General features: G+C 45.8%; 1 protein-coding gene across 4 annotated transcripts in view; it reads right to left on the reverse strand.

Annotated features, from left to right (window-relative positions):
- LOC112256136 (amyloid-beta A4 precursor protein-binding family B member 2) overlaps positions 1 to 15,039 on the reverse strand; it is a 66,211-nt gene extending 51,172 nt beyond the window's left edge. For 2 of the 4 annotated variants that reach the window (XM_042325754.1, XM_042325753.1), the window contains exons 1-6: positions 14,859 to 15,039; positions 5,282 to 6,548; positions 4,051 to 4,232; positions 3,530 to 3,661; positions 3,217 to 3,302; positions 2,834 to 2,891 (exon numbers count right to left, since the gene is read on the reverse strand). In XM_042325754.1, coding sequence (XP_042181688.1) covers positions 2,834 to 2,891; positions 3,217 to 3,302; positions 3,530 to 3,661; positions 4,051 to 4,232; positions 5,282 to 6,359 — 1,536 coding nt within the window. In that variant the 5' untranslated portion in view covers positions 6,360 to 6,548; positions 14,859 to 15,039. The remainder of the gene's footprint in view (positions 1 to 2,833; positions 2,892 to 3,216; positions 3,303 to 3,529; positions 3,662 to 4,050; positions 4,233 to 5,281; positions 6,549 to 14,858) is intronic. The other 2 variants (XM_042325756.1, XM_042325755.1) reach the window with 1 other exon arrangement.
- Positions 15,040 to 15,330: the final 291 nt, after the last annotated feature.

The raw sequence follows: 15,330 nt of genomic DNA on the forward strand, positions 1-15,330 counted from the left end.
GTTTTAGTACTAGGGACCGGAAGTAGCCTATATATGGGAGGCCAGTACCCATGTGTGTTGTAGGTTATATTTCCTGTTAGCTAGTGATAGTTAGTGATGACTATGGAACCCCAGAAACAGCACTAGATCTGTGGAAGATGTCAGATTGTCTTGGACATAAAACATATATAGAAAGGGAAGGGTCCTCTTCAGACAGACAACTCTCCCAACAAATCACGGGTAGGCGGTCAAAGCCTGAAAATCAAACTCTTTCAGTTGCCTGTAGGGAGACATACAGTGTAAGAACATTACCATTCCAAACCAAAGATCTCAGGCAAAACCTTTGTTGTGGTTTTAGTGAAGGTAGATGTACAATCTAGCAAAATGCACTCATAAAAAGAACCTCCGCATTCTCCATCTTGCTAGCGAGCAAGCTACAACCTTGTGTCCAGTGGGATGTTTACACTAGGGTGAGTATGGACAATTTTGATGGGGGCCAGAAAAAATCTGAACTCATCATGAGGGGCGGGGCAGTAGTGGCTCGTAGGTCTGCTTCGTACCCACATCCATAACCACACATGCAGTCAGAGCCCACCTAAAAAATCTAGAACATGTTAGCTGACATTGACTAACTGGGTTACTGTCAGTGACTGACATAAGACAAAAACTGCTGATTCAAAGCCACATTACTATTCTAACTCCCAACAATAATTTGAGACCCCGACTGAGTTCCACCAAAAAAGTATCCGTTGTCCTACAGAAGGGTTCAGGGCAGGCCTACAGAAGGGGCGGGGCGGGCCTACAGAAGGGGCGGGGCGGGCCTACAGAAGGGGCGGGGCGGGCCTACAGAAGGGTTCGAGGCAGGCCTACAGAAGGGGAGGGGCGGGCCTACAGAAGGGGCGGGGCGGGCCTACAGAAGGGGTGGGGCGGGCCTACAGAAGGGTTCGGGGCGGGCCTACAGAAGGGGCGGGGCGGGCTTTGTAAAAAAAATGTAAACCCCATCCCTGTGCTAGGGAAACAAGAGGATAAGGCAATGCTTTCACCAGATAAGGCAGTGACCAACTCCTCCTCTCTGTCCCAACTGATGCAGGTACTTGTACAGATGTGTATGCTGAAACATTGGTACATTGTAGGAGGCAACCCATGTGTCTACAGACTAGGTAGTTAGAGATAGTGATGCACAAGCTAGAACTATTTGAAACATCGCCATCTCTGGGCAGCATTTACCTGCTTTTGCCCTCCAAAACATGAACGTAATTTATGATGGTTTCAGAGTCAAAGCTAATAGTGTCAGTATAGTTTTCATTTTTGTTAATTATTTTATTTCAGTTTCTTAAATAGATTTTTCATAATTCGTTTTTGTTTTAGTTTCAGTTTACTATAATAACCTTGCCATGACATCACCCCCCCACCACCTCTGTTGGGGAGCATGTGCATACACCATCTATCCAGCAGGGGGAACACTGTGTTAACTAACCTCCAGACGAGCTTCAATGCCATACAACTCTCCTTCCGTGGCCTCCAACTGCTCTTAAATGCAAGTAAAACTAAATGCATGCGCTTCAACCGATCGCTGCCCACACCTGCCGCCCGTCCAGCATCACTACTCTGGACGGTTCTGACTTAGAACATGTAGACAGCTACAAATACTTAGGTGTCTGGTTAGACTGTAAACTCTCCTTCCAGATTCACATTAAGCATCTCTAATCCAAAATTAAATCTAGAATCAGCTTCCTATTTCGCAACAAAGCATCCTTCACTCATGCTGCCAAACATACCCTCGTAAAACTGACTATCCTATTGATCCTTGACTTTGGCAATGTCATTTACAAAATAGCCTCCAACACTCTACTCAGCAAATTGGATACAGTCTATCACAGTGCCATCCGTTTTGGCACCAAAGCCCCATTTACTAACCACCACTGCGACCTATATGCTCTGGTTGGCTGGCCCTCGCTTCATATTCGTCGCCAAACCCACTGGCTCCAGGTCATCTATAAGTCCTTGCTAGGTAAAGCCCCGCCTCAGCTCACTGGTCACCATAGCAGCACCCACCTGTAGCACGAGCTCCAGCAGGTATAATTCACTGGTCATCCCCAAAGCCAACTCTTCCTTTGGCCGCCTTTCCTTCCAGTTCTCTAATGCCAATGACTAGAACGAATTGCAAAAATCACTGAAGCTGGAGACTCATATCTCCCTAACTAACTTTAAGCACCAGCTGTCAGAGCAGCTCACAGATCACTGCACCTGTACATAGCCAGTCTGTAAACAGCCCATCCAACTACCTCATCCCCATACTGTTATTTTTTGTTGTTGCTCCTTTGCACCCCAGTATCTCTACTTGCACATTCATCTTCTGCACATCTTCTATCACTCCAGTGTTTAATTGCTAAATTGTAATTATTTCACCACTATGACCTATTTATTGCCTTACCTCCCTTATCTTACCTCATTTGCACACACTGTATATAAACTTTTTTCTATTGTGTATGTTTTGTTTATTCCATGTGTAACTCTGTGTTGTTGTTTGTGTCGCACTGCTTTGCTTTATCTTGGCCAGGTCGCAGTTGTAAATGAGAACTTGTTCTCAACTAGCCTACCTGGTTAAATAAAGGTGAAATAAATAAAAGGGGAACTTAAACGTGCCATTTAGTAACAGAGCCATGGCACAGGGCAGTAGTTCACTAAACTACCACTAGGTGGTACTGCTACAGAGAAAGAGATAAATTCAAAGGGCAGCACATTACGTCATTCCATCCCTCCTCCCTTTCCTCTGGATAGGTGACAGCCTGGTTAGCATTCCATTGTTTTCCTTTATCCAACCTTGTAAAATCAGTGATTGCGGAGGTCTCACCTGTCCCTCTGGGTCAATGTAGGCACTGTTGAGGTCCACTGTCTCTAACTGGGCAGGGCTACAGATGGAGAGATAACCATGAGCAAAGACATTCAAGTGTGTGTGTATGATTGAATAATAATGACAAATGGTCAGGAGAAATGTGACGAATGTGCTAAACAGAAATCCAGGCTATGCTGAATGTCTGGCAAGCAATGTTGTCGAACACTGGGAAAGGGAAAGGGGGAAACCTAGTTAGTTGCACAACTGAATGCATTCAACCGAAATGTGTCTTCCGCATTTAACCCAACCCCTAGGTGGTGAGAGGCTGCCTTAATCGACTGTCTGTATGTTTTATGGTGTGGATGTGTGTGCGTGTGCGTGCGCGCGTGTGTGCGTCTTACTGCAGTCTCAGTGAGGCGTAACGAAGAGTAGCTCCTTCAAAAGCTTTCAGGCTGGGGTCAGGATACACGGGGTAGTCCTTCAGCTCCTAGAGAGAGAGAGAGAGAGAGAGAGAGAGAGGGGGGATAGAAAGAGAGAAAGAGAGAGAGGTTATAGAAAGAGAAAGAGAGAGGGGATAGAGAGAAAGAGAGAGAGATACAGTAATATCTTATTCATATTTGATATTTGATATATTGAATTTTGAAGGTACACACATGTGATTTCAGTTGTTTCTGAGCCTGTGTACATGGTGCCGTTAGCAGTGTGTAGTCTTACACTGCAAGTGTAGCTGGTGTTGTCAAAGCCTCTGTCAGGCAGAGGGAGATCAGAGGGAGAGGAGGAGGGAGAGGAGCCGGAGGGAGAGGGCACAGGCTCCAATGAACTGTCTGATACCAAACTGCTAGGTCGCTGCAGAAAGAGGTAGAAAGTGGAAGGAAGAGAGAAAGTGAGAGTGAGAGAGGAGAGAGAGTGAGCCATATGACATTTTCAGAGGAACTCTAGTGACAGGATTCAGTGTACATAGTGTGTGTGTGTGTGTGTGTGTGTGTGTGTGTGTGTGTGTGTGTGTGTGTGTGTGTTGGCAGTGTTTAGACAGGCCGCCCAATTCTGATATTTTTTCCACTAATTGGTCTTTTGACCAATCACATTCAATTTTCTCACATCAGATCTTTTTCAGAGCTGATCTGATTGGTCAAAAGACCAATTCATGAAAAAAAGACCAGAGTTGGACTGCCTGTCTAAACACGGCCTTTGAGAGTGTGTATGTATACATTGTGTGTGTGTGTGTCAGGCCTCACCTCGCTGGGAGGTCTCAGTGTGACTGTGTCGCCCTGCTGTGAGCCAGGGTGTGGGTCAAGGTGTGTCGTGGCGACAGGGCGGTCGTACTGGGTGGTGCCAGTGGGGACATGCCAGAAATAGACCTCTGATTGGTCTGTGACCTCACGCCAGCCTGGGGGAAGGTCCCCCTCACCCCACACATCTGATGTACCACACAACAACACACATTAACTACACACAGACCACATACACACAAACACTGACATAAACACACACTCATCTGCATACACAGATATATGTGTATATGCATGCAGAGAGACTGACTTAGATATCCACACAAATACACACATACATACTAAAGTGCACACTTACACAACTCAGACACTCAGACACACAGACAGTGGTCTAGGTCAATTCTGAGATGGAAATCCTGTTCAGTTGTCATAGCAACCCTTGGGCTCATCCCCTGAAGTAGCTCTCAGAGGACACAGGCCTCTCTGTCTCCCCTCTATTTGTTTTCTTTCTTTATCTCTCTCTCTTCCTCTCCTCACTTTCACTTTCTGCTCGCTTTCTCTCCCCTCCGACCCCATCTCTCTCCCTCTCGTCCTCCACTGCCTGCAGAGTACGGTGGCTCACAGGGGTCATTAAGGATTCAGCAGTTTCGCTGCAGTCACCGTCATCAAGGAGAGACTTGGTACATTTCCAACCAAGACTGAGTGTTCTAAAATAATTCCAACAGAAAACAAGAGAGAGAGAGAGAGAGAGAGAGAGAGAGAGAGAGAGAGAGAAACATACCTACAGACAATACTATATGACCAGAGTGCTGTGGTTGTAGGTCAGAAGTAGTATACTATAGGGAATAAGGTGTTATTTAAGACAGTATATCTCCCACCAGACAGACAGACAGACAGACAGACAGACAGACAGACAGACAGACAGACAGACAGACAGACAGACAGACAGACAGACAGACAGACAGACAGACAGACAGACAGACAGACAGACAGACAGACAGACAGACAGACAGACAGACAGACAGACAGACAGACAGACAGACAGACAGACAGACAGACAGACAGACAGACAGACAGACAGACAGACAGACACAAAGTATATCTCCCACCAGACAGACAGACCAACAGACAGACAGACAACCAGCCAGTCACTCAGACAAACAAACAGACAGACAGCCAACCACCCAGGCAAACAGACAGACAGCCAGCCAGAAGGTATATCATATAATTCTCTCACCTATCTCCTGTGGGGTCTGAGGGGAGGGGCTCTCCTGGGACAGGGTGGTCCAGCTAGAGTCCTCATCCTCCAGGGGAGACTCCATCTTTGTCCTCAGACTACCCAGCTTAGGAGCTCCTTTCTCTGGGTCCAGGTTGAAGGATGCAGGGGGGGTCTGGAGCAGGAGAGGGGTGCTCTCCTCCCCTCTGGGCTGCTTAGGGGGTGCAGAGGGGGCAGTGGAGGTACGGGTTCTCATTGCTGGGGTGCAGCTCCACCTTGATGACTCTGGGCGGGGGGCCTGGGCACTCCGGGAGGGTTTGGGGGGCGTCTCAACCCTGGGTGGATGATCCTGGGTCTGGTTTAAGGCCTCCTTTCTGCCCTGGGGAGGGGGAAAACTCTGAATCTTGTTCTCCTGGGCCCAGTTGAGGTTGTTTTGGGGGGAGATGAGGGGAGATTGCGCCCCCTGTAGCAAAGACTGATTAGCAGTCGGAGAGGCACCCTCTTCCTCTATGTAATCCTCCTGTTTTGGGGTCTGTTTCTCCTCCTCAGGTCTCTCTCTCTCTTTATCCGGGCTGACCTGATCTTTCTCAGGGCAGGAGTGCTTCTCATCCTCTTCCTCCTCTCCCTCTTCTTCCTTGTTGGGACGTTCTTCTTCCTTATTTTCTACACTAGGAGGGTCCACTTCCTTCTCATGGAACTCCAGAAAACTCTTGGTCCTCCGACAGAATGGGGGTGGGGCATGGGAGTTGTCTTTCTCCCCCTCCAGCCAATCAGAGCTGTATATGGGGGTGATGATATCATCCTGCCCTTTGAACTCTGTGTTGGTCTTACTCTGCTCCTGTTGCTGGGTCTCGGCCTTCCTCTGCAGGTTGGCACCATTCTTCGCCAGCTTGGGGTTGGTGGAGAAGAATGAGGAAGAGGAGGAGGAGTAAAGAGAAGAGGACGAAGAGGACTTGGTGGGGAGGCGCTTGCCACCGGTGGGGGGCTGGTTTTGGGCGGGAGGGGCGAGGGTGTCGCTCAGGCCCATGGCGCTACACACGCTGGTCATGGCGTATCTATGGCGGCTCTTGGGTAAAGTGGCAGAACTCCCCGTTTCCATGGCAGTAGGGGACTCCTTTATAACATCACAACCCAATAGTTGGTTGTAGGAGGAGCGCAGGCTGAGGGAGGTGGGAGGGGCGGCAGGGGGACCGCTGCGATTGGCCAGGCCGACAGAGGAAGGGGAGGAGCCACTGCGGGAGAGAGGGTGTGGACGGACATCATGACTGACGAGGGGTCAAGAGGTCAACTGGAGAGGGAGAGAAAGGAGGAGAAAGGGCTCACTAAGAGTACAACAAAACACACACACACACACACACACACACACCAGCTCCATGCTCTCATAGGAATTCAACATCTGATACTGATGACGGCGCCCATTATCCACCACAGTGCTTGAAGGAAACTTGGCCTGAGTCAGGTCTTCTCCATATGTGATGAGTTAGAAGGATTACAGGACTGGGTTGGAGGTATGAGGTAGAAACACAAGACAAGTCAGCATACAGATGTAGGATCTTAATTTGAGCCAGATTGCTGCAACTGGAAATGTGAATTATTATGTGGATTATAATTAATGGACATTTTTATAGGGGTTGATACATTTTTTGTTTGGTCAAATCAAGTCTGACATTTCAAATTCAAAACTTTCAGAAGACATATTAAACTTCAAATACACTATACGTTGAAATTTCCTGCAACAGGGTGATCAAATTAATATCCCACATCTGTATGACTAAGGCAGTCTAAATGAGAAGCACACATGAATAAAGATACTCCGTACGGCTCTATAAAGTCCTACAGACCATCAGGCCCACAGCCACTGCTCTGGCATTGATCTGTTGCCATGGCACTCACACAAAATGAAAAGCCTCAACTATTCAACATTCTGAAAACCCATCGACCAATAGCGGAGGGTTTTATTGACGCACTCTGTGGTATGTTTTATAACTGTGTCCCAATACAGTAACGCCCTCTCTCTCCTTTTTTGTTTCTCACATCTGGTGAATATGTCACAGTTTAAAACAAGGTGCCAAACCTATAACATTTTCTTGACATGCTTGGCAATCATGAGGCTTAGCGCTGTCAATGTATTCATCCACAACCGATACACCATGCCAAGGCTAGAGACAGGCTGTTGGAAGGATTTACGATGCTAGGCCGATGCTGACAAGCTGCAGAGCAGATCCTACTCTCTAGCTGACCCTTTTATGTCCCTGGTGATCAGCTTTGTGCTGTCAGCTGGACCCAGCCAGAGAAAGAGAGGGACGACAGAGTATCATTGTCAATTCAGATGTAATCAGGAAGAGGCGGGGCTTTGAGTTTAGGGCTCAGTGGTTGGTTTTTTATCATACTCTGTTCTTCAATTCAATCATGCTCCAACAAATGAACACACACACACACACACACACACACACACACACACACACACACACACACACACACACACACACACACACACACACACACAGGTAAACAAAGACAAATGCAAGCTTCTTTCATGGAAAGATGGAAAACACGGGACACAGCAGATTTAAAAACAAGACAAGCCCTTGGAAAAAACAAGAGACTACATTTTAAGACAAAATATCTCCACACAATGCACAAAATTTCATGAGGGTCCCTCGTCCTTCTCTGAGTGGTGTTGTTGTGTCAGAGAACACGAAGGCACTAACCTGTAGAGCTTCTGGAACTCTCCATCTCACTCTCAAATATGACACAAAAACAATGTCAACCAGGTCAATCAGACTACACATACGATAGACTAATACGGTACCAGATACTTAACACAAAACATGTTTCATAAGGACACTTTGTCTCTCTGTACAAAGTGACATTAGACCTTCTGCTACTGATTTCAGGACAGTTTTTCTTTTTTACATTTCTCTCGCTATCCTCTCACATAGTAGTTTCACTGGCCTGGGAAAACACCAAAACGGAGGATGCAGTTGATGCAGTTGATGATACAGTTGATAAATGCCTGCTTTCTTTGCAGAAATCTCAGGGCTGGAGAGAGCGCTGTTAGATCCAGACTGAGATAGTGTGTTTTTCCTCTGACTCTGCAAGCCTCAGTCGGCAGAAGGGCATGAGACAAATACAGGAGAGATAGATATAAGAGACCGAGTGAGATAGGACAATGACACAGCAGTTTTCAGCAGGAACATTGAGTTCACACCATCATGCTCATCATGCTCATCATGCTCATCATGCTCATCATGCTCATCATGCTCATCATGCTCATCATGCTCATCATGCTCAGCTGTTCTCTTACGACACACGTATCATTATGTTCACATCACTTTAGGTCAATGATGAGACTTTACCAAACATGGTACCATGACCCATATTACAGGACGTCACCGAGCAGTGTCGTCATTTACAGCAGAGAAACGTCTAGAAGACTGTTCCCTGGCCACAGATTCATCTTCGACTTAGTCCCGGACTAAAAAGCTATTTCAATGGAGATTCTCAACTGAGCATGCTTTTCAGTCCGGGATTGGGCTTAATCTGTGTTCCAGAAACCAGCCCTCAGAGTTACTGCAGGAATAAGGAGTTGACGTTGAAAGAATAATCATAGACTCCTGTAGATAACATACAGTCAGGCATGAGATACAGCCTTCTACAGACCGTAGGTGGGACAGGTGTCAGGTTGGACAGGTTGGACAGGTGTCAGAGAATAATCATAGACTCCTGTAGATAACATACAGTCAGGCATGAGATACAGCCTTCTACATACCGTAGGTGGGACAGGTGTCAGAGCATAATCATAGACCCCTGTAGATAACATACGGTCAGGAATGAGATACAGCCTTCTACATACCGTAGGTGGGACAGGTGTCAGGTTGGACAGGTTGGACAGGTGTCGAGGAATAATCATAGACTCCTGTAGATAACACACAGTCAGGCATGAGATAGAGCCTTCTACATACCGTAGGTGGGACAGGTGTCAGAGAATAATCATAGACTCCTGTAGATAACATACGGTCAGGCATGAGATACAGACTTCTACATACCGTAGGTGGGACAGGTGTCAGAGAATAATCATAGACTCCTGTAGATAACATACGGTCAGGCATGAGATACAGCCTTCTACATACCGTAGGTGGGACAGGTGTCAGAGTATAATCATAGAATCCTGTAGGTAACATACAGTCAGGCATGAGATACAGCCTTCTACATACCATAGGTGGGACAGGTGTCAGGTTGGACAGGTGGACAGGTTGGACAGGTGTCAGAGAATAATCATACACTCCTGTAGATAACATACAGTCAGGCATGAGATACAGCCTTCTACATACCGTAGGTGGGACAGGAGTCAGGTTGGACAGGTTGGACAGGTGTCAGAGAATAATCATAGACTCCTGTAGGTAACATACAGTCAGGCATGAGATACAGCCTTCTACATACCGTAGGTGGGACAGGTGTCAGGTTGGACAGGTGTCAGAGAATAATCATAGACTCCTGTAGATAACATACGGTCAGGCATGAGATACAGCCTTCTACATACCGTAGGTGGGACAGGTGTCAGGTTAGACAGGTGGGCAGGTGTCAAAGAATAATCCTAGACTCCTGTAGATAACATACGGTCAGGCATGAGATACAGCCTTCTACATACCGTAGGTGGGACAGGAGTCAGAGAATAATCATACACTCCTGTAGATAACATACAGTCAGGCATGAGATACAGCCTTCTACATACTGTAGGTGGGACAGGTGTCAGAGAATAATCATAGAATCCTGTAGGTAACATACAGTCAGGCATGAGATACAGCCTTCTACATACCATAGGTGGGACAGGTGTCAGGTTGGACAGGTTGGACAGGTGTCAGAGAATAATCATAGACTCCTGTAGGTAACATACAGTCAGGCATGAGATACAGCCTTCTACATACCGTAGGTGGGACAGGTGTCAGGTTGGACAGGTTGGACAGGTGTCAGAGAATAATCATAGACTCCTGTAGATAACATACGGTCAGGCATGAGATACAGCCTTCTACATACCGTAGGTGGGACAGGTGTCAGAGAATAATCATAGACTCCTGTAGATAACATACGGTCAGGCATGAGATACAGCCTTCTATATACCGTAGGTGGGACAGGTGTCAGAGAATAATCATAGACTCCTGTAGATAACATATGGTCAGGCATGAGATACAGCCTTCTACATACCGTAGGTGGGACAGGTGTCAGAGAATAATCATAGACTCCTGTAGGTAACATACAGTCAGGCATGAAATACAGACTTCTACATACCATAGGTGGGACAGGTGTCAGAGAATAATCATAGACTCCTGTAGATAACATACGGTCAGGCATGAGATACAGCCTTCTACATACCGTAGGTGGGACAGGTGTCAGAGAATAATCATAGACTCCTGTAGGTAACATACAGTCAGGCATGAGATACAGCCTTCTACATACCATAGGTGGGACAGGTGTCAGGTTGGACAGGTTGGACAGGTGTCAGAGAATAATCATAGACTCCTGTAGATAACATACAGTCAGGCATGAGATACAGCCTTCTACATACCGTAGGTGGGACAGGTGTCAGAGAATAATCATAGACTCCTGTAGATAACATACAGTCAGGCATGAGATACAGACTTCTACATACCGTAGGTGGGAGAGGTGTCAGAGAATAATCATAGACTCCTGTAGATAACATACGGTCAGGCATGAGATACAGCCTTCTACATACCGTAGGTGGGACAGGTGTCAGGTTGGACAGGTGTCAGAGAATAATCATAGACTCCTGTAGGTAACATACAGTCAGGCATGAGATACAGCCTTCTACATACCGTAGGTGGGACAGGTGTCAGAGAATAATCATAGACTCCTGTAGGTAACATACAGTCAGGCATGAGATACAGACTTCTACATACCGTAGGTGGGAGAGGTGTCAGAGAATAATCATAGACTCCTGTAGATAACATACGGTCAGGTATGAGATACAGCCTTCTACATACCGTAGGTGGGACAGGTGTCAGGTTGGACAGGTGTCAGAGAATAATCATAGACTCCTGTAGATAACATACGGTCAGGCATGAGATACAGCCTTCTACATACCATAGGTGGGACAGGTGTCAGGTTGGACAGGTGTCAGAGAATAATCATAGACTCCTGTAGACAACATACAGTCAGGCATGAGATACAGCCTTCTACATACCGTAGGTGGGACAGGTGTCAGATAATAATCATAGACTCCTGTAGGTAACATACAGTCAGGCATGAGATACAGCCTTCTACATACCGTAGGTGGGACAGGTGTCAGGTGGGACAGGTGTCAGAGAATAATCATAGACTCCTGTAGATAACATACGGTCAGGTATGAGATACAGCCTTCTACATACCGTAGGTGGGACAGGTGTCAGGTTGGACAGGTGTCAGAGAATAATCATAGACTCCTGTAGATAACATACGGTCAGGCATGAGATACAGCCTTCTACATACCGTAGGTGGGACAGGTGTCAGAGAATAATCATAGACTCCTGTAGATAACATACGGTCAGGCATGAGATACAGCCTTCTACATACCGTAGGTGGGACAGGTGTCAGAGAATAATCATAGACTCCTGTAGATAACATACGGTCAGGCATGAGATACAGCCTTCTACATACCGTAGGTGGGACAGGTGTCAGGTGGGACAGGTGTCAGAGAATAATCATAGACTCCTGTAGATAACATACGGTCAGGCATGAGATACAGCCTTCTACATACCGTAGGTGGGACAGGTGTCAGAGAATAATCATAGACTCCTGTAGATAACATACGGTCAGGCATGAGATACAGCCTTCTACATACCGTAGGTGGGACAGGTGTCAGAGTATAATCATAGAATCCTGTAGGTAACATACAGTCAGGCATGAGATACAGCCTTCTACATACCATAGGTGGGACAGGTGTCAGGTTGGACAGGTTGGACAGGTGTCAGAGAATAATCATACACTCCTGTAGATAACATACAGTCAGGCATGAGATACAGCCTTCTACATACCGTAGGTGGGACAGGTGTCAGAGAATAATCATAGACTCCTGTAGATAACATACGGTCAGGCATGAGATGCAGCCTTCTACATACCGTAGGTGGGACAGGTTTCAGAGAATAATCATACACTCCTGTAGATAACATACAGTCAGGCATGAGATACAGCCTTCTACATACTGTAGGTGGGACAGGTGTCAGGTTGGACAGGTGTCAGAGAATAATCATAGATTCCTGTAGATAACATACGGTCAGGCATGAGATACAGCCTTCTACATACCATAGGTGGGACAGGTGTCAGGTTGGACAGGTGTCAGAGAATAATCATAGACTCCTGTAGACAACATACGGTCAGGCATGAGATACAGCCTTCTACATACCGTAGGTGGGACAGGTGTCAGATAATAATCATAGACTCCTGTAGATAACATACGGTCAGGCATGAGATACAGCCTTCTACATACCGTAGGTGGGACAGGTGTCAGAGAATAATCATAGACTCCTGTAGGTAACATACGGTCAGGCATGAGATACAGCCTTCTACATACCGTAGGTGGGACAGGTGTCAGATTGGACAGGTGGGACAGGTGTCAGAGCAGCACTCACAACAAAAGCAGGTTAGAAGTTAGTTCCAAAGGCGAGAAATGTTCCCTCTAATTGTTTGTGGCACTGAGCAAATGTTAGGTCTTGCGAGGGGAAAATTGAACGTTGTGAGAATTGTGTGCAACTTCTGCTGCACGTTTATAGTGAACACTGAGGCTGTACCCGTACCGTTTTAGACAGTGGCCAATATGCTATTGTGGCTATTTAGCATAATGTAGGCCTACCAACAAAACCAATGGAGCAAATCCCATAACATTTTCACATGGAAATAGCTTTTGATTTCTATGATATAGCCCATAGTTACGAATTGCAAAAATCCCTGAAGCTGGAGACATATCTTCCTCACTAACTACAAGCATCAGCTGTCAGAGCAGCTTACCGATCACTGCAACTGTACACAGCCCATCTGTAAATAGCCCAACCAGCTACCTCATCCCCATATTGTTATTTTTCTTTCACTTTTGCACTCCAGTATCTCTACTTGCACATCATCATCTGCACATCTATCACTCCAGTGTTAATGCTAAATTGTAATTATTTCGCCACTATGGCCTATTTATTGCTTTACCTCCCTACTCTTCTACATTTGCACACATTGAATATAGATTTTTTTTTTAAATGAAGGGCTTGACATTAATTCATGTTTTCTTTACTTGGTCTGTAAAACCATGGGCCAAATAGGTGACTGTAAATTGCATTGTATTGTGTTGTATAATGCAAGAAACCACTTTAAAAATAAAAGTAATTATTATTACCATACAGAGAATTAGATCTACCCCTCTCTCTATTGGCTTATTTGCATATTCAAGCCTGTCTCCGAATACAACACCGCCCCTTTAATTATGACATTAGCTTTTTACCTGACTGACTTTTTAAAGATATCTTAAAATGTAGCCTACACGTTCGTGACCTATACTTATCTATAACTGGGCAAATAACTAGCAAAGAATATCAACAAATGTGCACACACGCGGCTCTGAGATCTGATCTGAAAATCGCATTCACTCGCGGGTGATTGAAAGGCCGCTTGCAGGCTACCAGCGCCAATAGAATTATACTTCGTTGCGCTCTGGCTTTGCCTACAACAAAAGTACAGACTCAATCTGGCAAAATTAGCGTTGTCTGGTTTTGTTGCATTGAAAATGGGCTGATATGTTGAACCGATCACAGAAAAAAAAACGTTGAGTCTATATAGTGCAAACTAATGGGTCGAACTCAGTGAAGTTCAATATCTTGCGTCTCTGCGCTGCAGTTCTGGAGGAGGTACGCGGCCGCGCACAGCTTTGAGGGAACATTGAAGGTGAGTTCACACAGCACATCTCAATAGCAATAGGAACGAGAGATGGGTTGTTATGCCTTTCACACACACTGGTGAACAGATGGTGCTATAGCATCGATATGAATATTTAAAACAGTCACCTCAAATACTCTCTAATAGATCTGTATTGTAGACTATATTACTGAAATGGGCTTGGGGATACTCCTGTTAAAGGAATATTCAAAAACACTCTACTTGGATTTGTGTAGGCCTCGAAGGTAGGCCTAACTATTTTTCAAACGGTGTGGTAGGCTAATAACTGGAGTTGATTAATACATGATACTACATATTTCAGACATATGCCGCCAACATAAAGCCTCAACTAAAATGCTAGAACATTTCAACGTATAAAAGATGACACTAGATGGGTGGAGTGTTTGTATCCTCTTCTCGTTACATTAGCCTAGACCTTTCTAACCTTATTATCCGCTCTGCAGCCTCACCTATTTCAATAAATCAAGCAGAAATGTCCTATGTTGCAAAGTGAACACCAATCTGTTGCGAATTCTGGAAACAAACTAGAAGGCAGTAGGCTATACATATCAGACGCAGTTAATCTTCTGACGTCTCTCTCCCACCCAATATTCTCCCCATCACGTCACCGCTCTGGAAGGCGAACGCGCACCGCACACACACTTTATTTCATTCATTCACTCACCGCGTTTGACAATCGTGCCTCTATGCCACGACGAAACATCAACGACGACACTGATATAGGACAGAGAAGTGACTCCGGCTTTTTAAGCGCGAGTCCTCCCGTAGCTACCCGTATCAGATCACATCACTCTCTGGTCTCCTCCCGTGCTGGTACCTAAAGCTAATCTCTCTGCGCCACTGCCTCCCAAGCGCCCAGGACCCAATCAGAGCGCTGGATGCAGGACGCTGTGTGCGCAGAGCTGTTCGGAAGAGACGCAGAGCCAGAGCACCATCATAAATCTGCTATTTTGGTTTTTATAGTGATGTAATGAAACACTGACAATTGATCAACTCTTTTGCATAGAGTACCATTTTGGCATCCATGTAAAAAGTGATTGATAGAAGTGATTTGTGCATATAATTTCAGCCAGAGCCAGCACCTCGAGTGAACAGATCCCAATAAAACATTCATAATCCGGCATAAAAAGCTACAG

The sequence above is a fragment of the Oncorhynchus tshawytscha genome, linkage group LG08, assembly GCF_018296145.1.
Source record: "Oncorhynchus tshawytscha isolate Ot180627B linkage group LG08, Otsh_v2.0, whole genome shotgun sequence".
NCBI lineage: Eukaryota > Metazoa > Chordata > Actinopteri > Salmoniformes > Salmonidae > Oncorhynchus > Oncorhynchus tshawytscha.